Below are 25,798 nucleotides of genomic sequence, written 5' to 3'. Positions count from 1 at the left end.
AAATATTTGACAAATGTTCGCTTGAAAAAAAAATATATGTATAATATATAAGCCATTTTTTATTTTATGGATTAGTCAGGGGGCAAGATTCAACAAGGCTAGAAAAATAGCTACCGTTTTGAACACAGGACTTTTACTTGTAACAGAGTGTTTGTTTCTACATTGTGGTATTTCTTCTTCTTTTTCTACAAAAAAAAATCTGAATACTTCTTCCACCACCGATGAACGTAAAATGAATATATAACAATTATGATAAGTTGAGGAGACGATTGAACGCCTAGTGTTGAGTCACCACTAGATGGAGCCAAAGAGCCATTTGGAAGGACAGACAGTAGTTGGCCATGGACAGTGGACAGTGGTGCATGGCAGCAGCTGCCAATGATAATACTAATGGACCTTTATTGACTAAATGGAGGGGGGGGGTCAATAAATAGTCTGCACCAAGAGAAAAACAGTCAGAGGAATTAATTAAAATAAAGCCAGAAAAATGTACAATAGAGCTGTAATGAATAGATGACATTTCCCCAGTGCTAATTTGGTTTAAATGTTTATGAAACATTTTTTTTTCCCTCAAAAATAGCTAATATAGCAGATCTGCAAGTTCACATTTTTGTGGCACCGTTTTATGACAAAGAGTGGCATTCATTTACGAAAAGAAAACTTAAGTAGTTTAAATATGGTTATTAATGGATGGATACAAGGTTTTAGCCCGACAGCAATGATATATGTATACGTGTGTGTGCGCGCACGTGCGTGTGTGCGCGTGTGTGTGTGTGTGTGTGTGTGTGTGTGTGTGTGTGTGTGTGTGTGTGTGTGTATCAGTAGTGGAAAAAGTACTCAAATGTTTTACTTAAGTAAAAAAGAAGAACTGCAATGTAGAAGTACTCTGTTACAAGTAAAAGTCTGGAATAAAAATGTTACCAAAAGTAAATGTACTAAGATGTTTGAAAATAGCAGATCTACAAGTTCACAACGTGTCGCGACGCGTTGTGAACTTGTAGATCTGCTATTTTCAAATAGCCGAGGTATAGAATAGAGCTGAAGTGGTTACTGTATGTTTCATAATATCATAATTTATATCTGAAAAGTAACTCAAGTTTTCAAATAATTGTAGTGGAGTAAAAGTACAATATTTGCCTCTGAGATGTAGTGGAGTAGAAGTAAAAGTACTGATACTTGGAAATACTCCAGTGAAGTAAAAAATACCTCAAGATTGTACTTAAGTATAGCACTTGAGTAAATGTTCTTAGTTACTTTTTTCTTAGTGCGTGTGCGTGTGTGTGTGTGTGTGTGAGCGTGCGTGGTTGCCCTCTGGCAAGGTGACTGCATGTTGTGCAGAGCGCCTGAAGCAGAGGCAGGAAGGGGCGGGGCCACTCACCGATCTGACAGGAAGAGACGTCGACGCTTCCTCTGAGCAGATCTCCCAGAGGGCTGTTCTCTGTCATCTCCTGTAAAAACAACACCAGTCCAGTTTGTTAAACCTGCTGTCCCCCCGTTGTCATGGTGGGAAGGTGTGCTATAATAGGCTCTATTCACAGCAGCCATATTATGAAGAAATTCACAGGTGTTACCAATGATACTAATGAAGGCTCTGTTCCATTCTGGTCAAACAGAGTCAGGGTGCTGATATTGTGCATGTTGGCTCACTGGAAACACTCTGTTACACCAGTGGGTCTTCAGTTGGGGTCCAGGGACCCTCATGGGCTTCCAAATGGCCCCTTACGGGTGTGTAATGCTAAGAGTGTACAAATGGAACCAAATGGACCCGTAAGGGTCCATTTGATTCCATTTGTACACTCTCAGAGTTATGGGGGTCGTGGAAACCACTGTGCTACACTAAATGGAACAGAGCCTTCATTAGTATCATTGGTAACGTGAAGGAAGTGATAATATGGCTGCTGTGCATAGAGCCTATTACTGAGAGGTAGCTGGAAGACTAGATGACGAACGAGCAATGTTGGATTGTAATGGCGGCAATAGTCAAAGAGGTTCTGACACACAAGTGGGCCCCAAATCAACTGCACACTGCAAATGAGCTACATCAGGGGTCTTCAACGTTTTCAGGGCCAAGGACCCCCTAGCTGAGAGAGAGAGATGAAACGGGGACCCCCTGTATTGTATAACGTTGTGTTTCAGATTAAACTTTTTTTCCCCCCTCGGTCTAATCTTTTTTTCTACACCTATACCTCTTTGCCAAAAATAGCCGATCTAGAAGCTCACAACGCCTCACAGGGCGAGGCGTTGTGAGCTTGTCGATCTGCTATTTTTGGCTAAAGTTCTCCTCAGAAAAGGGATGCTAGAGTCCAAGTGGTTAAAAATCATCACAAAAAATTTGGCGGCCCCTCTATGGTAACTCTGAGGACCCGCTAGGGGTCCCGGACCCCCTGTTGAAGACCCCTGAGCTACATTGTTCTTGTGCTGCTAATGCAGTGGTTTTCCAAAGTGGGAGCTGCCATGGGGTGCGGACTGGAAAATATTTAGGTTGAGACGAACCACTGGGTAAATGCAGAGGACACATTTCTAGTCTTGCATAGCCAGACAACTATTCCACAATCTCTGAATGCTATATATATATATATATATATATATATATATATATATATATATATATATATATATATAGTCTGGAAATCTGAAAAACCTCGCGAAATCCGAGTGACAGAAGTTGGCATCTGTTCGTCATTTCCGTTCACGAAAATATATTTTCAAATATCTTTACATTTTATTTTTTAATCTACATTTACAAACGGAAGTGAGGAGGAGGCTTCACATCCGCTTTATATTTTACTCATGATCAGAGCTTCCGTGCTTTGATCATGTATGATCTGTATGACTGGAAAATTTTAAAAATGGTGGGAGGCAACAGTGGCCACGTGAGACTAACAAATTTCACATAAAAGCAAGTGCAATGGAATGGGGGACAAACTATTTACGATTAAATGATTTGATATTGATGCGCACCGATCTGTCAGGCTCCACCAATGATGCGCTGATCTCCTCCACGTAGTTGGCAGGAAACCACAGCTGTTTCTTCCCTCCACAGTCACCCTTCCACCTGAGACCACAGAAGAGAAGAGGTGAAAAAGTGGGTTTGAAATGTGATGCTAACTGATACTTATTGGGGCGGAAGTCTGCAGACTGGATCATGCTCCAAAGTTTGAAATGTATTGCGGAGAAAAAACACAGTCAGCCGGGTGCTCACAGGAGATATAAAAATGTCTTAAGGTGGGTTGAAGGTGCTTCTAGGATCAGTTGGAATATAGACTTAAAAAGAAAGAGGCGATCCGAGCACTCAAACAATCTTTGTTTTAACTTAACCTCTTTTGAGTGCTCGGATCTCCTTTCTTTTTAAAATGCATCGGTTCCTTTGTTTACACCATTGGACGTGACGTTTCGAGCCTTAGAGCCGGTATTTGCTGGTGCAAAAGGAATACACTAGATTGGTCTATGGGGCAAGAGTCAGTCGGTGATCGAGCCAGTGTTGATTTCGTCTACTAAAACTATGACAAAAAATGTTTGTCGACTACCTTTTTTCACTGACGAAAACTAAATAAAAACTAAGCTATGATGACTAAAACTAAGACTAAATATACTGACGATTTTCGTCAACAAATAAAAACTACACTAAAATGTTAGTGAGGGACTAGTGGAGAAGAGATCCAGTAGAACTAAAAGACAAGTCATTTTATGTTTGGTTGCGCTCAGGTGTTGCGCTCTGAAAATAGCAGATCTACAAGCTCACAACGCGTCGCGACGCGTTGTGAGCTTGTAGATCGGCTATTTTCAGCATGCAACCAAGTGCAAAATGAGCCATTCAACGCCATCAAGGCACCGCCAAAACACATTTTAGTCGACTAAATCAACTGTAGATTTAGTCGACTATAATCTTATGATATTTAGTCGACTAAAACTAAACAAAAACGAAAACATTTCACATGACTAAAATATGACTAAAACTAAATCAAACTTTGCTGTGAAAATCAACACTGGATTGAGCGTTGTTGTGCCGGTCACTCACCATCCTCCCTCCTGTTTGTCCACATTAGAGATGACGGCGTTCTTGGTGAAGGAGAGCTCGTCATCCCTCTGCGCTTTGTACTCGTACATGGCCTTCACCGTGCACTGGCGAGTGAAGGGTTAAGCGGTTAAGAAAAAGTAGAAACACACAAAAGCTCTGCGCTTTTATACACACAACTTTTGGAAAATATTTTTTATTAACAAAATCAATAGCCAAAAACAATGCATTGCCAAATCTTTTTCTATGGCCATTGATCAATTCTAAACCTTTTCCAGGACTGCAATAAGTTTTCTAATTTCAAAATATTTCCAGGAATTTCATCGTGGGGACCCTGTAACCACGTTTTGTAAAAGTTCAAACTTACACTCATGCACACTCTGCCATATGCAATGAATGAACACTCACCTTGAATGTAGGCATTTGATTGGCCTCCACATAAAAGCCTGGATTCCTCCCCTCGTACAGAGAGCCATAGTCTGGTTCCTGTAGGACAGACAGCAGCTTGGACTTAAAGGAGGTTTTTGTTGTACTTTTTGGGAGCAGAATACAATGTGCAATGGTTCTAGTGTTCTCCAAACTGTTGAACAACGCTGCATTAGATTATGGTTGCTATTATATTCATAATAAATACGGTTTACGCAGATAGAACAAACGTGTCATACTCCGTAGGCCTGTCACAATCATTACATAAATCGCAATTATTCGAGATAATCACAATAATCTTTTGCATAATTGTCAATCATTTCCATGTTAAAAAAGTTAATATATTTTCAAAAATCGTGGAAAAAGCAGATCTACAAGCTCAAACAAAACACGTCGAAGCGTTTTGAGCTTGTAAATCGGCTATGTCCACTATTATTATTTTCCACTATTCAATATGTATGTTGTTGTGCAACTTATCTTTACGAAGCCTAACAGCCAAACAAGCTCACAATGCGTTGCACCACGATGCATTGTGAGCTTGTAGATCTGCTATTTTCAAAAGATTTTATACATTTGAAAACTTGTGAAATGCGGCATTCTGCATAATCAGAACTTTCTACCTTTGGTACTTTAAGTACATTTTGATGCCAATACTTTTGTACTTTTACTCAAGTAAAATTTTAATTCTGGACTTTTACTTGTTTCAGAGTATTTCTATATCGCAGTATTTATACTTTTACTTAAGTAAAACATTTGAGTACTTTTTCCACCACTGCCTAACGGCGCAGTGCGTAGCTACTCACAGCAGTGCCGATCTTCTCCAGTGTGTCCTCGTTGATGGGGTAGCGTAGCCTCATCTTGCGGTACAGCGGGTGCTTCTCGTAGTAGCTGATGAGATCTACCAGGCTGTCGAACTCCGACGTGCCCAGCACCACGGTCTGACCCTCCTGCTGTACCCGACAGTGCTTGATCTTACCCTCCGCCCTGTGAAGAAAACACCGCCACCACAATAACGCCACAGTCTTAAGCATTCAGTAACATGGAAATGGATATTAGGGATGGGTCAGAATAATCAAATAATTTAGGATAAAAAAATATATATATTTATTTTATTTTAATAAAAAAAAAAAAAGAAAAAAAAATGTTGCAACGGCTATATTGTCATCCAAACCCTGCCCATAGTAACTAAATTTTATAGGATACCTAGTATGGGTGTAATATTTATTTATTCACTGTTTTGCGTTTTATTAGTTAAAAATCTAATTTAAGGGACTTCATATAAAAAAAATACGCAAAAATTAGATATCTTTTCTAAAAGTGTGAAAAATATATTCTTCCTTTCACCACGTCTTTAATGGTTTAGTTACAATAATGTAAAAAGATGCACATGCTACTGTCTTTGTTTATTTCTGAAAAACTGTTTACGGCACAGGAAATAAGCACATCATCTTCGTGGCCAATTTTAGAAAATATTAGCCAATTTCGAGTTGGAAGTACTGGAATACTTATTTTGTCACAGCGCAAAGTTTGTTGATCGGTTTCGCCAAATGTTCGAGCAGAATAGGGATGCGGTAAAGTATTCAAAAGCTACGTTTATTTTTTAATATCAATGCAATGGTGTATCGTTTTCAAAATGCATTATACATACTGTGGAGTGTCGCTAGGCAACCGCCTGTCAGGTAAGCACCTCAACAAGGAGAGTCAGTGGGGGCAGAGGCGGTGCTGGGCCAAGCAGGCCACACCCCCAGCTGGGCTGCGTCGTCGAGGGACGCTACATGCCAATCTACCTGTGGAATAGGCTCTATGCACAGCAGCCATATTGGAAAGAAATTGGGCCTCTTCTTACTTCCATCACAGGTGTTACCAATGATACTAATGAAGGCTCTGTTCCATTCTGGCCAAGGTGCTGATATTGTGCATGTTGGCTCACTGGAAACACTCCATTTTGGTTCCCAAATGGCCCCTTGTGGTGGGCGTGTAACTCTGACGGTGCGTTTTAACAGCGGGCAACTCTCGGGCGACATCGCCCAAAATATAAAGAAAGTCTATGAGAGCCGGCAACTACTGGCGATCGGGCGAAGTGGGCGGGGGGCCGATGAAAGATGGATTTTCTTTATCTTTTTGGGCGATGTCGCCCGGCATCGCCCGAGAGTTGCCCGCTGTTAAAACGCACGGTGAGAGTGTAGAAATGGAACCAAAAGGACCCGTGAGGGTCCAATTGGTTCCATTTGTACACTCTCAGAGTTATGGGGGTCCTTGAAAATAAGATGACCACTGTGCCACACTAAATGGAACAGAGCCTTAATTAGTATTATTGGTAACACCTGTGAAGGAAGTAAGAAGAGGCCCAATTTCTTTCCAATATGGCTGCTGTGCATAGAGCCTATTGACCTGATTTGAGCGCACCTGCGTTGCCCGGCTGGGGAGCGCACCGACAGAACAAAAGCACCGTCTCTGCCTCAGTGTTTACTGACTCTCCACGTTGACCAGACAGGTGCTCAGGCGGTAAGCGAACCTCCACTTATTCTCCTCCTCATTTCTTGGTGTAAATTCAGAGTCTAATTATAGTCTTTCTGTTATAGGCAACATGGGACCCGACAGTGACAGATATGGAAAATGTCTGTGGAATGGAAACCAGCACAAAGTGCATGAAGGGGAAACGCATGAACAATTCAGTCACCATAACCCCCAACGGGAAGAAGTTGTGTTTATTATTATTTGTTTATTTCTTCACTCCAATGGCAGCAGGGGTTCCCCCCCTTCCACTGTGCCATATATATCAATAAAACGGCCTGTGAGGCCTTCGCAAATACTGTCTCAGAGTGTTGGTCTGGTTCAGTCTTCACAATACATAAAATCTTTAACCCTCTGAAACCACCTAATGGATGCACTGACTTGGTTGTAGAAGAGCTATGCTACATAGAAACACCTACACAACTTCAATCCAATCGACAATAAGGACAGCCGTTGTCATTTTTTACAGGGACCGGGATTTTAAGGAGGGTTTGGTTTTATGTTCTGAGGAATCTGCATCAACAGCAGATCCACTGCCTGACTAATGCTTACACAGTCACCCCTCTCCTACCACACACACACACACACACACACACACGGCTGTGTGTGTGTGTGTGTGTGTGTGTGTGTGTGTGTGTGTGTGTGTGTGTGTGTGTGTGTGTGTGTGTGTGTGTGTGTGTGCGCGCGCATTAGTCAGACAGTGGAATGTCGGCAGATGCAGATTCCTCAGAACAGAAAACGAAAATAAATCAAAAAGTAAAACGAATCAGCCTACCTTAACATCCCAGTTACACTTGGAGCGTTATAGCTTACCTTACTACACTGCTTTCAGCAAGACAAACTCAAAGACTATTCATTCACAGCCAAGCAAAGCCTTAAAACAAGGAACTACAGTATTTCATGTCCATTAAAGGTGAAAAGAAGTACACAGTTCTGCAGTCAATGTAAATAATAGGCTCTGTGCACACTGTAACTGTAGTCTCGGGTTTCCCATTTCGGTTCATTGTCCGCTAGCTGTGTTTGATGGGTTCTGCAGCAGATTTGAACCGGAAGCACATTATGAAGATGTCATGTGGACACTGAACAGTAACAGGAAATGGGTATGCTTTGGGTATGCTACAATTAGGTGAACACAGGTCTCTAGTGGTGACAGGTGACAATTCTGTCATTAATCACATAAGAATAAAAAAAATATTCACCAGCTGACTTCAAAGCTATGCTTAAAAGTATAATATATCAATATAATATCAATTATAATAAATAAAAAAGCCACACAAATTACCCAAAGCATCTTTTTAAACTGCATCATGCCATTTTTAAAAGCATCCCTGGCTGATAAGTCAAATATGCCTTAATACATTATAATGGTCTTCTATAACTAAAATGTAAAATTAAAAACACCTTAAATATTGTATTTATTTTAGAAATAGTTCATATTTTACTCAAGAGGGCCAATGCCCGTCGCAAGTTGATGATGTAATTTGTCCACGTGTGGTCTAGCCATATGGAATTTATGGGATGCATGTGAAACTAAAATACTTCCTGAGGTTAATATGAGCATCAATATTTTAAACATGTTTTTTTGCACATGCATTCCATAAATTCTAAAGGGCTAGACCACACATGGACAAATGACCCTCTTGAGTAAAATATGAACTGTTTCTAAAAGAAATAACATATTCAAGGTGTTTTATTTTTTTAGAGGGCAATTATTATGTATTAAGGCTTATTGGCCAGGGATCCTTTTAATATCTGAGCACATCAGACGTCATATCTATCAAAACAGATATTTGTGATAGGCTTGTGTTAAAATCGTCGGAACATTATTTGATTTCTTGCATCCCTAATGTATGCCATTATTACTAAACAGATCATTTAGAGAGCCAGACAGACAGACAGACAGACAGTGGATAATCACCTGAAGGAGATGGCGAAGGAACTGGTTTCTGTCCTCTTCCTGACGAGGAAGGCTCCGTCACGTGGCACCCTCATTAGCATGTTCTCAGCATGGCTCCTGGACAGGTTGGCATGGTACCACCTATTGACACAAATACAGCAGATCAGTCCAGATGGCCCCGGTTCACTGGGTCTGTGTGTGACGGCATCATTCTGACAGATGGTTGGCCATCCATTATTCATGCCCAATCTGCAGCCTCCTTTCAAAACGGTTAATATCCATTCTCTTGAGAATCTTGATTATGATGTTTTAATTTGTTTTAACCCATTAAGACCTGAGGCAATTCTTAAAAATGTTTTGGAAAAAAACAACAACAACAAGCTCGTAGGGCGGCACTCGGTGCCGCGCTATGAGCTTGTATATCTGCTATTTTTGAATAGCCAAAGAAATCTAAAGTGACAGATGCGTTCCAGGTCTTAATGGGTTAATAATATATATTTTTTAAATTTAGAGTAGTCAATTATTTTTTTACCCCTTTTTCTCCCCAATTTAGTCGTTATGCCAATTAATTCCTCCCCACACACATTTCTGTGTTGTCACTGCTGTTGTATCCTACTGACTCACCTGACAGTGAGGAGCCCCCACCAGGAGGACATAGAGCCTTCGCCCCACTCCCCGCTGACAGGTGCTGCCCCCAGCCCGTAGGAGTACATGCAATGACCATTATCACCCTCCTCGCCGCCCAGCTTCACTTCCCCGAACACGAGCCAATTGTGTTCATGTAGATTGTAGATGGTCGACAAAGCCGGATGCACCACGGTGGATTCGAACCCACAACCTCTGTGGTGGTGGGCAGTGACTTTACCACTGCGCCACCCGAGCACCACACGATTATGACATTACACATTGCCTGCCAAGGACGTATGTTTACGCCCTTTAAAAAGAAATCTTGTTTTCAGTGATTACGCCAGAGGGCGCTGTGATCTATCCTATGAATGATGCTTTCACGTCAGACCCGGAATTGACGTCATTTAAAAAAATTAAAGCTCATTTACTTCCTGTTTACTTCCTGAGGGAAATTCGCTTTATTGCTTTATGGCAAAAACAAGCTTCATTGAAATGGCCGCAGCTATGCAATGGATTAGGACGAGCGGATCTCTTTTTGTTTTTCCTACACTACGACAGCCCTGTGCGTGTAATGAGCCGATCTCCGTGGGGACGGCAGTCATGGAGAATATTCCATGACTTTTCAAAGGTATAGTAAAATCGCTCGTTTTGATGGCAAGGGGACGAAAAACGATATTTTAAATCTGGCAGACAATGTGTTAATTCTTCGTCGAACATTATGAATAAAAATTACATTTCCGTTTGTCTTTTAGGCGTCGTAAAGAAAAGATGCACAGGGCAGATATGACAAATAACTTACATGATTTTATAACTTTATACTTTATATGATAAGTGGAAATAGCCGATCTACAAGCTCAAAGCGCGTCACTTCGTGAAAAACGTGTCACGTTTTGGGCTTGTTATCTCCTATTTCCATTTTTTTCTAAATGTTTGAAAATACATAGGCATTTTTCAACATGGAAATGATTATGATGATTAAGATGATTATGCAACAGATTATTGCGATTATCTCAAATAATTGCGATTAGGCGATTATGTAATCATTGCGACAGGCCTAATCATGAGCTGAACAGATCTTTAAAGGGATACTAGGTAACTTTGCAGATCTGTGTTGGCACACACACACTCCCACACACACATTTATGGCCCTATCAATCAACTCAATGCACAACCCCTTTGAAGTTCAAAGGGATCAACAAAGAGCTCCGGCCCTCTCCCCCGACAGACTTTTCAGTCCCTGCAAAGGGATGAATGTCAATATAAACAGCGGAATGTCAACATAAACAATGGAACAAAACCAAAATACAGCCAGAGGGATGTGTCTTTCTGCAGAAAAACACACCTGCATAGCTGGAAAAAAATGCAAAATAAATATAAATATATATATACATATTTTTTTAATTTAGGCTCAAAGTTACCTAGTCTCCCTTTAACCACTTCCGACCAGATGTCGCTAATTTGGTCATTACAGGCAGAAAACTGTCAAAAGCAGTGGAAACAGCAGATATACAACATCACAATGTGTTTCAATGCTATGCATTGTTGAGCTTGTAGAACGACTTTTTCCCGCTATTCGTAGTTTTTTTAGGGCATGAAGGGGCATGAGGTTCAGGTTAAAAAACTACAGCAGATTAATACATGACGAGCTAGAAAGCATCACATCTGCAGCAAATCAAATTAATAATGAGTGTGTTAGATTTAGTGCCAATGTGCAAGCATAGACAGTAGTCAACAGTATAGTTTCTGTTCATAACTGTAGTCTGAAGGTGGCATACCCCATCTCCAGTTCCGGTTCATTTTCCCATAGCTTCGTCTGATAAGCTTGGCAGCAGATGTGAACCCGGAAACACATATGAAGGAGCCAATCAAAGAAAAAGGTATAGGAAAATTAACCCATTAAGACCGGGAACGCATCAGTGTAATTATTTTCTTTTCTTTGGCTATTACAAAATAGCAGATAGACAAGCTCATAGCGTTATGAGCTTGTATTTTTGAAAAATAGTGAAAAAGTGCAAATACTGCAATACTGCAAATCTCTGAATAAAGCCTATTTCTTTTTTGAAAATTTGTAACTCAAATCTTTGCTTCTGAGGATTCTACAAATGTCTTCTAAATCCAAACAGTTTTTTGAAAAGACTTATGCTGCTATAATCAGTGGTTCTCAAGCTTTTTCACGTCAAGGACCCCCAAAATGTATTTGGCCGCAGACCCCCATCTCAAAATATGGGATTCGGTGACCCCCAGAAGCAAAGATTTGAGTAAAAAATATATATATTCAAAGATTTCCACAAATTTTCACTATTTTGAATAGCCAAAGTATAAAATAATGGTTAAAGTGGTTACACAGATGCGTTCCCGGGTTTAATGGTTTAACCAGCGGGTATGCCACGTTCGGGAAACTAGGACTACATTTATGCGCAGACTCAGAGACTATTGTCAATGATAAATCTAACCCGGCTTCTATTAAAAATGATTAGCTGCAGCTGTGCTGCCTTACATCAACGTGTACTATATGGTCAGACTCATGAAGCCTGCCATGTTTTTTTTTTACCTGCTGTAGCCGTAACTTGAACTGGAAAACAAACCACAAAATCACAGGGATGAGTCAGTGGAGGGGGACAAAGCAGGAAACACTGGTGAACCAGAACTTGCTATAAACACACAAATGAGTTGAGCATTTTAACAACTGGGACAAGGGTTAAAAGGCAGTGTTTATGCTGTTCAAATTCATCTAAACAAGAATGAATTGGATACAAACATAATCCAATTTGACTGTGTGTGTTGTGCATGACATCCACCAGGCCCGCTGCCTCCATCTAGTGGCGCTAGAGAAATATAGCACTGGCCGTAGCTTTTTTTTTACAGCCACGCCCCCTTTTCACAGCCACGCCCCCTTTCCTGGGTAGGGTATAAGTATATACGGAAGTGCACACCTCTTTTTCGTCGTCTATTCACCCGTTTCCTAGGCTGTGTGTTTTCCACTTCCTGTCGATTTCATTGGATATCATTGGATCAAATCGACCAATCAAGTAGAAAACACACAGCCTAGGAAACAGGTGAATAGGGCTTGGCAACGTGTCGTCACCACGGGGGGCGTGGCTTAGTAGCTGCAGACATACTGGTGGGGGTCAATGTTAACTCATTGGCTGCCAGCTTTTTGAATTTTTACCTACAGCTGGCTGCCAGACTTTTTCAATGAGAAAAAAAAGCACTTAGGAGCCGAGATACATAATTTTTAAGTTTTCAGTTATAAGGAAGTGTCTGGGAGCAAAACTCTTCGGAAAATCATATCTCCTTGGTCTTTGTTTTTTTTTGAAAAATTAAAAAAAAAAAAAAAAAAAAAAACTTTTATTTTGAAAAAAAATTTTTTTTGAAAGAACGCAGATCTGCGTCAATGGCAGCCAACGGGCTTTTGCGCAAATGAACGCAGATCTGCGTCAATGGCAGCCAATGTGTTAAGTGAACCTGTTTATCCCCCACCAAGATGTCCACCACTCCAAATAATAATAATGGATTTTATTTATAACACTTGTTGACGCCCCCTTCAGGATTTTTTGGTACGCATTATAGGACGGCGTGTGCCACACAGTCAAAAATCTGCTTCAGACCGCTTCACAACACTCACTCCTTGCTCTCGTGGGCGTTGGTCTGGGGCACCGGCTCCGTCAGCTTCATCTCGAACTCGTTGCAGCGCAGCGCCACCTGCTGGTAGTGGGTGATGAGGGCGAAGAGCGTGTCGAACACCAGGTTGTCCGTCAGGTAGAACTTGGGGCTGCCGGCCTCTTGGCGGGAGTGGATGCGACAGTGCTGGACCCGCCCGGACCGCCTGGAGCGTTGGGAGGAGAGAGATGATATAAAGATGGGGAGGTTAAGGACAAAACGAAGACATGTATCTTTGCTTCATAGATAATGTATGTCGTTGCTGTCGGGGCAGAAAGCTCCATATTCTAACTTTGTGTTTTTTTTCGTAAATTAACGCCCTACTTCATCACACTTAGAGATTCACAGCAGCCATATTATGAAGACATTCACAGGTGTTACCAATGATACTAATGAAGGCTCTGTTCCATTCTGGTCAAACAGAGTCAGGGTTCTGATATTGTGCATGTTGGCTCACTGGAAACACTCTGCTACACCAGTGGGTCTACAGTTGGGGTCCAGGGACCCTCATGGGCTTCCAAATGCCCCCTTACAGGTGTGTAACTCTGAGAGTGTACAAATGGAACCAAATGGACCCGTAAGGGTCCATTTGGTTCCATTTGTACACTCTCAGAGTTATGGGGGTTGTGGAAACCACTGTGCTACACTAAATGGAACAGAGCCTTCATTAGTATCATTGGTAACACCTGTGAAGGAAGTGATAATGACTGCTGTGCATAGAGCCTATACCAGTGTTGATTTCGTTGACTAAAACTATGACGAAAAATGTTGGTCGACTACCTTTTTTCACTGACGAAAACTAAGTAAAGACTAAATAAAAACTAAGCTATGATGACTAAATCTAGACTAAATATATTGACAATTTCGTCAACATATAAAAACTAGACTAAAATGTTAGGGAGGGACTAGTGGAGAAGAGATCCAGTAGAACTAAAAGACAAGTCATTTTTTTATGTTTGGTTGCTCTCGGGTGTTGCGCTCTGAAAATAGGCTCTATTCACAGCAGCCATATTACCAGTAAGACTCCCTAATCGGGAGATAAGCGACCGTAGGTCACATGTATACAGAAGAGGGCTGTAACGGCGATTGGTTCCTAGTTGTGTGGGCAATGAATAGTTTTGTTTGGTGGTCTAAATGTGGGGTTAGCTGTGACATGGTGGTGTTTATGTGGGCAGAAAACGTGTAATGTGTAGCTGTTGCAAATGGGTAACAGAGTGTAGAAATGAGGTATAGAAGGAGGCGGCAGTGTCTTACCAGGAATGTTTGTCTGAAGTCCTGAAAGAAAGAAAAGCTGCGGGAAGGTTTCAGCAGTCGTATGGCAGACCAAAAGCAAAGGTGTGCAGGCAAGAGCTGTTGGTGTGTGTGTGTGTGGTGTGGGAGAGAGAGTGTGTTTATAGGGGAAAGGAGGGATTGTTTGTGGGGGGCAAGCCCCCGAGTTACGGCATTTTATGTGAGCTGCAGTGGCAGGGGGTCCTCCACTGGGGGCGCCACCACTTTTGCATCCGTTCTGGAGCACCAGGAGTGGGTGGTCCCCGGGAATGCCCCGTGAGCAGCCCCGTTGGGGTGGTCATTTGGTAATTTGTCCACATGTGCTCATTTTTTACACTTGGGGGTCCCCGAGGCAGCTGGGGGTCCCTGGAGCTCCGGGGGTCCTTGGAGGGTGTAGTTTGGCAGGTAAGGAGTGTGTGTGCAAAATGTGGCATGCATCGGGGCAATGGGTGCGGAGATATGAGCAGGGCAAAAGTGTGACGTGTGTGACGGAGTGACGGAGTGACGGACGGACACCTGGAGCAGCTTTCTGTAGTAAGTGCGACCTACGGTGGCAATGAAGACATTCACAGGTGTTACCAATGATACTAATGAAGGCTCTGTTCCATTCTGGTCAAACAGAGTCAGGGTGCTGATATTGTGCATATCTACAGTTGGGGTCCAGGGACCCTCATGGGCTTCCAAATGGCCCCTTACAGGTGTGTAACTCTGAGAGTGTACAAATGGAACCAAATAGACCCCTAAGGGTCCATTTGGTTCCATTTGTACACTCTCAGAGTTATGGGGGTCGTGGAAACCACTGTGCTACACTAAATGGAACAGAGCCTTCATTAGTATCATTGGTAACACCTGTGAAGGAAGTGATAATATGGCTGCTGTGCATAGAGCCTATAGCAGATCCACCACTCATGGCGTGTGAGGCCAGCAGGGACACTGATTTGCTTCCAGATAACCTGACTCGCGCAGAGCCGATGCATTAGCAGATAGAATGCCAGCGATCACGAGATCAGATCGCGACCGCAACCAACTCCATTCAAATCAATGGGAAGGTCGTCAGCATTGACGGATCGATCGGATATGCCAGTCTGTCGCTGTCCCATTTGCACCGTGGCCCTGCTGAGCAAGACCCCGGCCAAACAACAAACATGCTATACAGGCCCAATACAAGCTAACATGTTGCTGTTGGGTGGGAACCCAAGTACTGTAATGTCCAAACCGTTACTTTCCAAGAAATGGAAAAAAGTAACCTGTGTTCCAAGTAACCTTTGCTCATGTGAGCTTGTAGATCGGCTATTTTCAAATGGCCGAAAAATATACATATACTGTATGTTTTGTAATAAAAATCAAAATTTACAAAGTAACTAAAGTTTTCAAATAAATGTAGTGGAGTAAAAGTACATTATTTGGATCCGAGATGTAGTGGAGTAAAGTAAGTACAGTACTTAAGTAAATGTACTTACCGGTAGTTACTTTACACCACTGGTTCCAATTGATCCAATCTCTTTCTTTTCATTGATTAAATATTTACAAAAAACACAGGTTAAAACTATTTTAGTTTCTTTTTGTTAAAAGGTTAAAACACTATATTGTGATAGTAATCATTGCTATAGAGTGTTTGTTCAGTAACCGGAGTCTCCCTGTCTCAGCTCTTTAATAGGGTAGGTGACACATTTTCAACCAATCAGGAGAGAGTACCCATTAATTAATCAATAATTAATTAATCAATTAAGCGTCATTTTTATAGTGTTCCGGTTCCAAATTTGTCTGCTCAATTTCTGTGTGTCATCACTTTCAATTTCACTTGCTTAATCTGCATCCTGACCGAGAGCTATTTAACACTTATTTTAAGACCGGGAACGCATCTGTGTCATTTTAGATTTCTTTGGCTACTCAAAAATAGCAGATATACAAGCTCATAGCGCGGCACCGAGGGCCGCACTACAAGCTTGTAGAATATATATATTTTTAAAGCAAACATTTAAATTCTAACTCAAATCTTTGCTTCCGGGGGTCCCTGGAACAAAAATATTTTGAAATGGGGGTCCGCGGGCAAATACATCATTTTGAGGGGGTCCTTGACATGAAAGAGTTTGAGAACCACTGATGTAGCGACTGAAATCGGTCATGTGCGGCTTGAGAACTTGAATCCACTGTGTAGTACCAGAAAGACAGCGTGTAATCTCCCACGAAGGTCTCGCTCTCTCGGACCAGGAAGGACCCGTCGGGCGCTCCGGTCTCCAGGCAGTACTCCGACAGGAGCCTCTCGGCTATCTGCCTCCCGTCCCGCCCCGCCCCCAGCTTCCCGTGGAACCACTTCTCCGTCACATGCTGGTCCATGCCGTTGGACACCTGAGAGAGGACGATAAGAGAGGAGACAGACAGACAGACAGACAGACAGACAGACAGAGCTGATTGTGAGACAGAGGATTCGTATTTACTAGTGTTGATTTTGACAGCAAATTTTGATTTAGTTTTAGTCGTTTGAATAAAATTCCATTACGTTTTAGTCATATTTTAACCTAGTATTAGTCGACTAAATATCATCAGATTTTAGTCGACTAAATTTACAGTTGATGTAGTCGACTAAAATGTATTTTGGCGGTGCCTTGATGGCGTCGTAACGGCTGATTTTACACTTGGTCGCATGCTGAAAATAGCCGATCAACAAGCTCACAACGCGTCGCGGTGAGCTTGTAGATCTGCTATTTTCAGAGCGCAACACCCGAGCACAACAAAACATACTTGTCTTAGTTCTTACTGGATCTCTTCTCCACTAGTCCCTCCCTTACATTTTAGTCTAGTTTTTATTTGTTGACCAAATTGTCAATATATTTAGTCTTAGTTTTAGTCATCACAGCTTAGTTTTTATTTAGTATTCGTCAGAGAAGAAAGGTAGTCGACGATGTGTGTGACAAGTCAGCTCGTTTATTAAAGGGATAGTTCACCCCCCAAATTACTTTTCTTTTCCTTTTTTTGATTATTCACCCCATGGAGACTTGAATTCATGGATATTTGTTTGTTTTTGTCGCATTCCTAAGCCAATAATTTGATGACCGGCAGCGGTTACGGTAGGAGACACAAAGAGTCTCCTTTGGGTCTCCTACCGGAACCGCTGCCTACCGGTCCGCTGGTCATCAAATTATTGGCTTAGGAATGCGACAAAATAAAAAAAATCCATGAATTCAAGTCTCCATGGGGTGACTAATTGATAGGAAAAAAAATGTTTTGGGTGAACTATCCCTTTAAACAGTGCTGTTCCTTCTAGTTGGCATGGACATTTTTATTGCAAAACGCTTCTATTCAGCAAAAATACATCCTTTTTGTAATCAAAATCCTACAGCAGTCGCTGCTCTCCTTCAACTTCTATAGGTGATCATGGTATCTTTTTTCCCTGAGTCACGTGCTTAATTAATTCAAACCGGGAACGCATCTGTGTAACCACCTTATCCATATTCTATACTTTGGCTATTCAAAATAGCAGATATACAAGCTGAGAGCTTGTAGATCTGCAATGTTTTGAAAAATCATGGAACATTTGCGCAAATCTTTGAATATATACATATATGTTTTAAAGCTAACATTTTTTACTCTGATCTGTGCTTCTGGGGGTCCCTGGAACAACATATTTTGAGATGGGAGGTCCGTGGCCAGATACATTGGCCACGGACCTTGACATGAAAAAGTTTGAGTTTGATGTAGAAACATACGTTTTTCAAAAAACTGTAGGATTTGTCTTGAATCCCCGGAAGCAAAGATTTGAGTTACAAATGCTTGCCTTGATTTTTCAAAAATGTAGATCTACAAGCTCATAGCGCGGCACTAGGTGCCGCGCTATGAGCTTGTAGATCTGCTATTTTTGAATAGCCAAAGAAATCTGAAAATGCCAGAGATGCGTTCCCGGTCTTAGAGGGTTAAGGCAACAGCACTCATGCAGTTTTGCAGCTTTGTGACACGTCTACTGCCGGCCAGCCGGACGTAACTAGCCTCTCCCCACCTCTCTGTGCTCCTCCTCGTCATCGTTGCCCTGGTTACTGTGGGTCTCCTCCGAATAGTAGATCTTAGTGCTGGTCAGGACGAAGAAATGAGGGTACCACTCCTGTTGAGGAAGAGACGGGAAATACAGAGGAGTCATTTCCTGTTTGACATGAGTCATCAGTTATGTATGGCATAGGACATAATGTAGCAGATAAAAAAAAAAAAGATGGATACCATGGAACCAAATGGACCCTTATGGGTGTGTAACTCTGAGAGTGTACAAATGGAACCAAATGGACCCTAACGGGTCCATTTGGTTCCATTTGTACACTCTCAGAGTTAAGTTCAAATTGATTTTACAACATGAATTGGGGTCCCAGAGATAGAAATGCCATTAAATGGGGGTCTGTAGCCCTAATGCATGTCAAACTGGGGGTCCTTAAATTTTATCTTTTCAAATGGGGGTCCGCGGGCTTATAAGTGTCCATTTGGGGGTCCTTGATATGACAAAGTTTGAGAACCACTGAGTTAGGAGCAGTAAACATAGTGACGTTTTCTGGTGCTAGTTTACAATGCAGATCTAATCTTGGTTGCTTTTTCTTCTTATATATATTTTTTTTTTTTTCTTGAACACAAATGTTAAAGCATATCTCTGCTGTCCGGCAGAAACCAGCCAACTCCAAAATGTTAATTTTTCAGGAAATGAAAAAAAAGTGGAGTTAGGAGGTTTTGTTCATCATTGATAAGAACAGCTGAGTCAGCAAAACCAGCTAACTCCGGTGGAGTTTTGAGGATCCAATGGAGTTAGCTGGTTTTGTCAGAAGCGCTTTTTAATGCTTTTCATTGGTTCCATTTTTTTTTACCCGCATAGACGTAAAGGGTGTTCACTGGCCCTGATTTATGGAGAAAAAAATGCAAAAGCGTCAAAGTGGAGTTAGCTGGTTTCTGCCGGACAGCAACGATATTTAGACAGATGCTAGGTTCATTGTTTACCTGATATTCTAATATCTTCGAGGCACCAGTGTTGATTTTGACAGAAAATTTAGATTTAGTTTTAGTCATCTGAAATGTTTTTTTAGTCGACTAAATCTACAGTTGATTTAGTCGTCTAAAATGTATTTTGGTGGTGCCTTTATGGCGTCGTAATACCAGATTTTACACTTGGTTGCATGCTGAAAATAGCCGATTTACAAGCTCGCAGCAGAACTTGTCTTAGTTCAACTGGATCTCATTTTAGTCTTGTTTTTATTTGTTGACGAAATTGTCAGTATATTTAGTCTTAGTTTTAGTCATCGGAGCTTAGTTTTTATTACATTTTTATCTAGTTTTTGTCAGTGAAAAAAGGAAGTCGACGAACATTTTCCGTCATAGTTTTAGTCGACGAAATCAACACTGCGAGGCACTACATTGTTCCCTCTACAACTTGTGTTGTTTACCTTGTTGTTTGTCGACTAGAGTTCATGCTTACTCTGCTTATTATGATCACACACTTTAACCCATTAAGACCTGAGGCCGATTCTAAAAATGTTTTCTAAATCCTAAGTTTTTTGGAAAAAAAAAGAAAAAAATAAAAAATGTCTAAAAATGTTTAAAAATGTCTAAAAATATCTAAAAATATCTAAAAATATCTAAAAATATTTTGTTTGTATATCTGCTATTTTTTGAATAGCCAAAAAAAATCTAAAATGAAACAGATGCGTTCCTGGTCTCAATGAGTTAATAAGTCTGCTAAAATGTCTAAATTATTATGACTTAAATAAACTGTAAAGCGTGATTGGTTGGCCTACATGGTTGATGGGGTCTTCCAGGTACAGGATCCCATTTTTAATGGAGTTGCTGATGTCGTTCTCAGAGTAGGGGGTGGAGGTGGACACCTCCTCGTAAGCGCTGCCTTCTGCCAGCTTCTTATGCTGTGTGGAGGAACAAGACAGGAGGAGAAATGTGAGGGGATGAGTGTGTAGAACAGGGGTGGTAAAAGTGGTGCTCACATGTTTTACGTAAGTAAAAGTATCAATATACTGTAGAAATACTGTGAAAGTCCGGTATTCAAAATGTACTTGAGTCAAAGTACAAAAGTATTGGTATCAAAATGTACTTAAAGTACCAAAAGTAAAAGCACTCAATATTTCTGGGTGGGGAGGAACTTGAACTTGTCCCAGAGTTCAAGTACCTCGGAGTCATATTAGACTCAACCCTAACTTTTAAAAAACATGTTAAGAAAGTCACAAATACGATTAAATTCAACCCTCAAAATTTTAAACTAATTATACCTTCCTGACAGTTGGTGCTGCCAGATCGTATCTTCACTGTATGATCCTATCACACATTGAATACTGTTTAACAAACTGGTCTTGCACAGTGACGATTCTCAAACCCATAGAACAGCTCTACAAGAGTCCGCTCAAAGTGTTTGACAGGAAGCCTCACTCATATCATCATTGTAACATCCTCCGGAGGCTCAATTTCTTTAGCTTTGATAACTTTAACATTTTCAAACAGGTTGGGGTCATATACATGACCCTACATGGTCTGTGCCCGCCCCCCCTAAGTGAATTCATTAAAAGGAGGCCTGAAAGGGGAATCAGTACCAGAGCAACCACTCGAGGAGATTGCTAAGTGCCGCACCGGCAAATAACATTCGGTCAAAAAGTCCTCTCAGTACAGGGTTGTGTAGCATGGAATGGCCTTCCTCTGCGTATACGGGATTGTGCTACATTTCCATCTTTTAAATTCAATCTGAAAAGACGGTTGCTTGAAAACCAAAGCTGCAACCATTTGTGATCTTGTTTTAGGTTTATTTTTATGCTATGTTCCCTATGTAATGTTATGTAAATGTATTCCACTGTTTATCTGTCTGTTTTCAGATTTTATGTTTCTTTGTGAGGACTGCAGATGAAAACTAGCATCTTTCATAAATCCGGTGTATTTACGTCCATGTGACGTCCATTAATATGCATTGTCCTGTCCAAATAAACAAATAAAGTAAAGTAAAAGTAGGCGGAATGTCCCATTTCAGAAGTTCAAAATGCATTAAAAAAACTAAAACGCATTGTGACTTTGTGAGCTTGTAGATCTGCTATTTTCAAATAGACAAAATATATAGGGCAGAAGTGGTTAATGTATGCTTTGTAATAATCAAAATCTACAACTAAAGTTTTCAAATAATTATAGTGGAGTAAAAAAGTAAATTTGCCTCTGAGATGTAGTGGAGTAGAAGTCAAAGTACTGCATATTGGAAATACTCCAGTAAAAGTAAATATACCTCCAGTGGTACAGTACTTGTACTGTACCACTGGAGTAAATGTACTTAGTTACTTTACACCACTGGGGTGAGGGGGGGGGGGGGGGGGGGGTAGACTGGTGGTCGTTACCTTGATGAGAATCTTCCTCTTGAGCTGGTTGGGCGAGGGCAGGCAGTCGGCCGAGATGTCCACGGCCTTGGTCAGCAGCATGTCTCCAAACACCTTCTTGAAGTTGGTGGCCATGTTCCTCTGCTGCACGATGCTACAGTGGTCCTCGATGGACAGGATGACGGGAAAACTGTGGAACAAAACACACTGTAAGTCTTTAACTGTGGAACAAACCAGTGTTGATTTTGACAGCAAATTTTGATTTAGTTTAGTCATAGTCTTTTGAATAAAATTCTATTTAGTTTCAGTCATATTTCAGTCATCTGAAATGTTTTAGTTTTTGTCTAGTTTTAGTCGACTAAATATCATAAGATTTTAGTCAACTAAAACCACAGTTGATTTAGTCGACTAAAATGTATTTTGGCGGTGCCTTGATGGCGTCATAATGGCTGATTTTACACTTGGTTGCATGCTGAAAATAGCAGATCTACAAGCTTACAACGCGTCGCATCGCGACGCGTTGTGAGCTTGTAGATCTGCTATTTTCAGAACGCCGACGCACAACCAAACATATAATGACTTGACTTTTAGCTCTACTGGATCTCTTCTCCACTAGTCCCTCACTAACATTTTAGTCTAGTTTTTATTTGTTGACGAAATTGTCAATAGATTTAGTCATAGTTTTAGTCATCACAGCTTAGTTTTTATTTAGTATTCGTCAGAGAAAAAAGGTACATGTTTCGTCATAGTTTTAGTCGATGACATCAACACTGCTGTGGAACAAACACACTGTAAGTCTTTAACTGTGGAACAAACACACGTTAGCCCACTTGAAAGATTTCAAAAGCTTTGGCGTCCCACCCATAACCCAGATGGGTGGGCCGCGTGCATTCTTTTATTGTAATGGTCAGTCAATCGATTGTGTTGTTCCGACTTGGATCAATGGAACATAGCATACCGTAGTATACTTTAAACTTCTCATTTATCTGTGTCACAATGTAAAATCACTTTTTAAGATTTAAAGAAGATATACCAGGACATAAAAAGAAATATATAAATATTAATGTTATAATTATCATTTAAATCTTAGTGTTTGGCCAATTATTTGGGTATATATATATAATATCCTCACGGCCCAAAGGATGAGAACAAGTGTTTTAGATCATAGTTCTCTTGCTTAAGTGTACTTGTTTTGATCCACTTTATACCAGTATTAGTTTTCTTGGGTACATTATGTTCTCATCCTCTTTTCTTTCTCACACCCACACACACACACACACACACACACACACACACACCTATACATGCCACACACACCTACACAAGCCACACACAGACAGCTACACAAGCAAAACCTCACCCACCCACACACCACACACACACACCTACGCAAACACAGCTAACCTAAAGGTCTAGTCGGAACAGGTTACGGTTCACAGGAGACTCACTCAGAAGTGACGAAGGCGTGTTCTTTGATGGTTGTGAGGACGTCATAAAACTTGATCTTTGTTGTGAGGGTGTGTCCGTGGTAGATGACTGGCATTCCTTCTGGGCCGTCCCAGCAGTCCACTGGAGGTGACACACACATTTATTTATTTATTTGAGTACACAGGGTTTAAGTGGTTTGACCCATTAAGACCAGGGACGCATCTGGGTAACCACTTAAACCATTATTTTATACTTTGGGCTATTCAAAAATAGCAGATCTACAAGCTCACTCGTGCCACGATATGAGCTTGTAGATCTGCTATTTTAGAAAAATCTTGAAAATGTGTGCAAATCTTTGAATATAAATATTTTTAAAGCAATTATTTTTTTACGTAATCTTAATCTTTGCTTGTTAGGTGTCCCTGGAACAAAATATTTTGAGATGGGGGTCCAAAATAGCAGATCTTGTAGAGCAAATCTTTGAATATATATTCTACAAATGTCTTCAAAGGGATTCGAAGACATTTGTAGACAAGCTGTGAGCTTGTATATCTGCTATTTTTGAATGGCCAAGGAAATCTAAAATGACAGAGATGCATCCCCAGATTGAAAGGGCTAAATAAGAACAATTTAGAAAAAGGTGTTTTGGTGCAAATACACTGTAAAAAGAATCCTCGATGTTCATTTACAGGTCCATTTTGGTTCCATTTGTACGGAGTTCAATGAAACACAGAGGGGTTTCCTGTGTAAAGGTACATGCTAGTTTCAACAACAAGCATTACATCATCTTTAAGAGACACGGTGAACCCTTTGACACGCCTCCAAGACAAGCTTTATGAATAGAAACCTGTCCGTGAAGGGTTCGCTTTAACGACAACAATACACACGTGTGTTGTGTAAGAGGTGTGTGTGTGTGTGTGTGTGTGTGTGTGTGTGTGTGTGTGTGTGTGTGTGTGTGTGTGTGTGTGTGTGTGTGTGTGTGTGACTAAAGGCAGTGGTGTAAAGTAACTAAGTACTTTTACTCAAGTACTGTACTTAAGTAAAAATGTTAGGTATTTTTACTTTAATGGAGTATTTCCAATTTGCAATACTTTTACTTCTACTCCACTACATCTCTGAGGAAAATATTTTACTTTTACTCAACTACAATTATTTGTTACTTTATAGATTTCGATTATTATTACAAAACATACAGTAACCACTTCAGCCCTATATACATTTTGGCCATTTGAAAAAAGCCGATCTACAAGCTCACAATGCGTCGCGATGCGACGCATTGTGAGCTTGTAGATCGGCTTTTTTCAAAAGATTAAAAACATTTTAGACATTTGAAAACTTGTGAAATGGGACATTCTGCATAATGACCACTTTCTACTTTTGGTACTTTAAGTACATTTTGATACCAATACTTTTGTACTTTTACCCAAGTATACATTTTTGTAACAGAGGTACTTCTACATTGGCAGTATTGGTTACCTTTACTTAAGTAAAAAATGTGAGTACTTTTTCCCACCACTGACTAAATATGCTGAAGCTGTATTTAAAGTAGAACAGTGTGGGAGGAGTGGCTATTGTAAAGAAGGTTAAGTGTCAAGTGGGAGAAGTGTGTGTGTGCGTGTGTGTGTGTGTGTGTGTGTGTGTGTGTGTGTGTGTGTGTGTGTGTGTGTGTGTGTGTGTGTGTGTGTGTTTACTCACACTCAATACAGCGGCAGCCCATCCTTAGACAGCGTGAGTACGCCTCCAGGGACGACTCGCTGGAAAACTGGTCTCCCGTCAGGTAGCTAAAAATAAGCACGCAGCGTCAAACCACATGCATGCAAAACACAAACACACACATACCCACCTCTTAACCCATTAAGACCTGAGGCGATTCTTAACACTTGGGGTGCCAGAGGTTTATTAAAAAAATGTACATTGAGTGCCAGGATTTTTAACCATTTTTTAGGAGCCGAGATACAGGCTTTTGAAGTCATAAGTTAACCAGGAAGTGGATTGGAGTCTAAATCTTCGGAAAATGATATCTCCTGGTGCTGTGAAGGAAAAAAGAAAGAAGTTTTGGCACTCCACGGTTGTATTCCCAAAACCGTATATATACGGTTTTGGCACCCAATGTGTTAAAAAAAATCTAAATCCTAACAGTTTTTTGAAAAAAATCTAAAAAATATTTTTTCAAGATTTTTCAAAAATAGCAGATCTACAAGCTCATAGCGCGGCACTCGGTGCCGCGCTATGAGCTTGTATATCTGCTATTTTTGAATAGCCAAAGAAATCTAAAGTGACACAGATGCGTTCCAGGTCTCAATGGGTTAGGCCCATATTTCTTCATCGTACGACAGGGTCACGCGAAAATAGCCGATCTACGAGCTCACAACCGCGTCGCATCACGACACATAGTCAACTTGTAAATCGGCTATCAAAAAAAAAAAGTTTTTCAACTATAGTGACGCCAGGTTGAAAGTGGTTAAAGGGATAGTTCACCCAAAAAAAAAACGTTTCTATCGATTAGTCACCCCATGGAGACTTGAATTCATGGATACTTTTTAGTTTTTGTGGCATTCCTAAGCCAATAATTTGATGACCAGCAGGACCGGTAGGCAGCGGTTCCGACACAAAGGAGACTCTTTGTGTCTCCTACCC

At 40.9% G+C, this 25,798-nt stretch overlaps 1 protein-coding gene across 4 annotated transcripts in view; it reads right to left on the bottom strand.

Annotated features, from left to right (window-relative positions):
* plcg1 (phospholipase C, gamma 1) overlaps positions 1 to 25,798 on the bottom strand; it is an 88,151-nt gene that overhangs the window by 24,296 nt on the left and 38,057 nt on the right. For all 4 annotated transcript variants that reach the window (XR_014601677.1, XR_014601678.1, XR_014601679.1 and 1 more), the window contains exons 12-24: positions 24,857 to 24,942; positions 23,182 to 23,302; positions 21,755 to 21,923; positions 20,171 to 20,293; positions 18,403 to 18,504; positions 16,570 to 16,757; positions 13,105 to 13,305; positions 8,874 to 8,993; positions 5,245 to 5,425; positions 4,424 to 4,501; positions 4,019 to 4,122; positions 2,962 to 3,055; positions 1,379 to 1,448 (exon numbers count right to left, since the gene is read on the bottom strand). Coding sequence is in view for 1 of the 4 variants with exons in the window: in XM_084069462.1 (XP_083925588.1) it covers positions 1,379 to 1,448; positions 2,962 to 3,055; positions 4,019 to 4,122; positions 4,424 to 4,501; positions 5,245 to 5,425; positions 8,874 to 8,993; positions 13,105 to 13,305; positions 16,570 to 16,757; positions 18,403 to 18,504; positions 20,171 to 20,293; positions 21,755 to 21,923; positions 23,182 to 23,302; positions 24,857 to 24,942 (1,637 nt within the window). In the remaining 3 variants the exon portion in view is untranslated. The remainder of the gene's footprint in view (positions 1 to 1,378; positions 1,449 to 2,961; positions 3,056 to 4,018; positions 4,123 to 4,423; positions 4,502 to 5,244; positions 5,426 to 8,873; positions 8,994 to 13,104; positions 13,306 to 16,569; positions 16,758 to 18,402; positions 18,505 to 20,170; positions 20,294 to 21,754; positions 21,924 to 23,181; positions 23,303 to 24,856; positions 24,943 to 25,798) is intronic.

This window comes from Gymnoscopelus microlampas (assembly GCF_963454915.1).
Source record: "Gymnoscopelus microlampas genome assembly, chromosome: 10".
Taxonomy (NCBI): Eukaryota; Metazoa; Chordata; class Actinopteri; order Myctophiformes; family Myctophidae; genus Gymnoscopelus; species Gymnoscopelus microlampas.
Note: the sequence above shows the minus strand (reverse complement) of the source record. Positions and strands in the feature narration are given on the sequence as shown.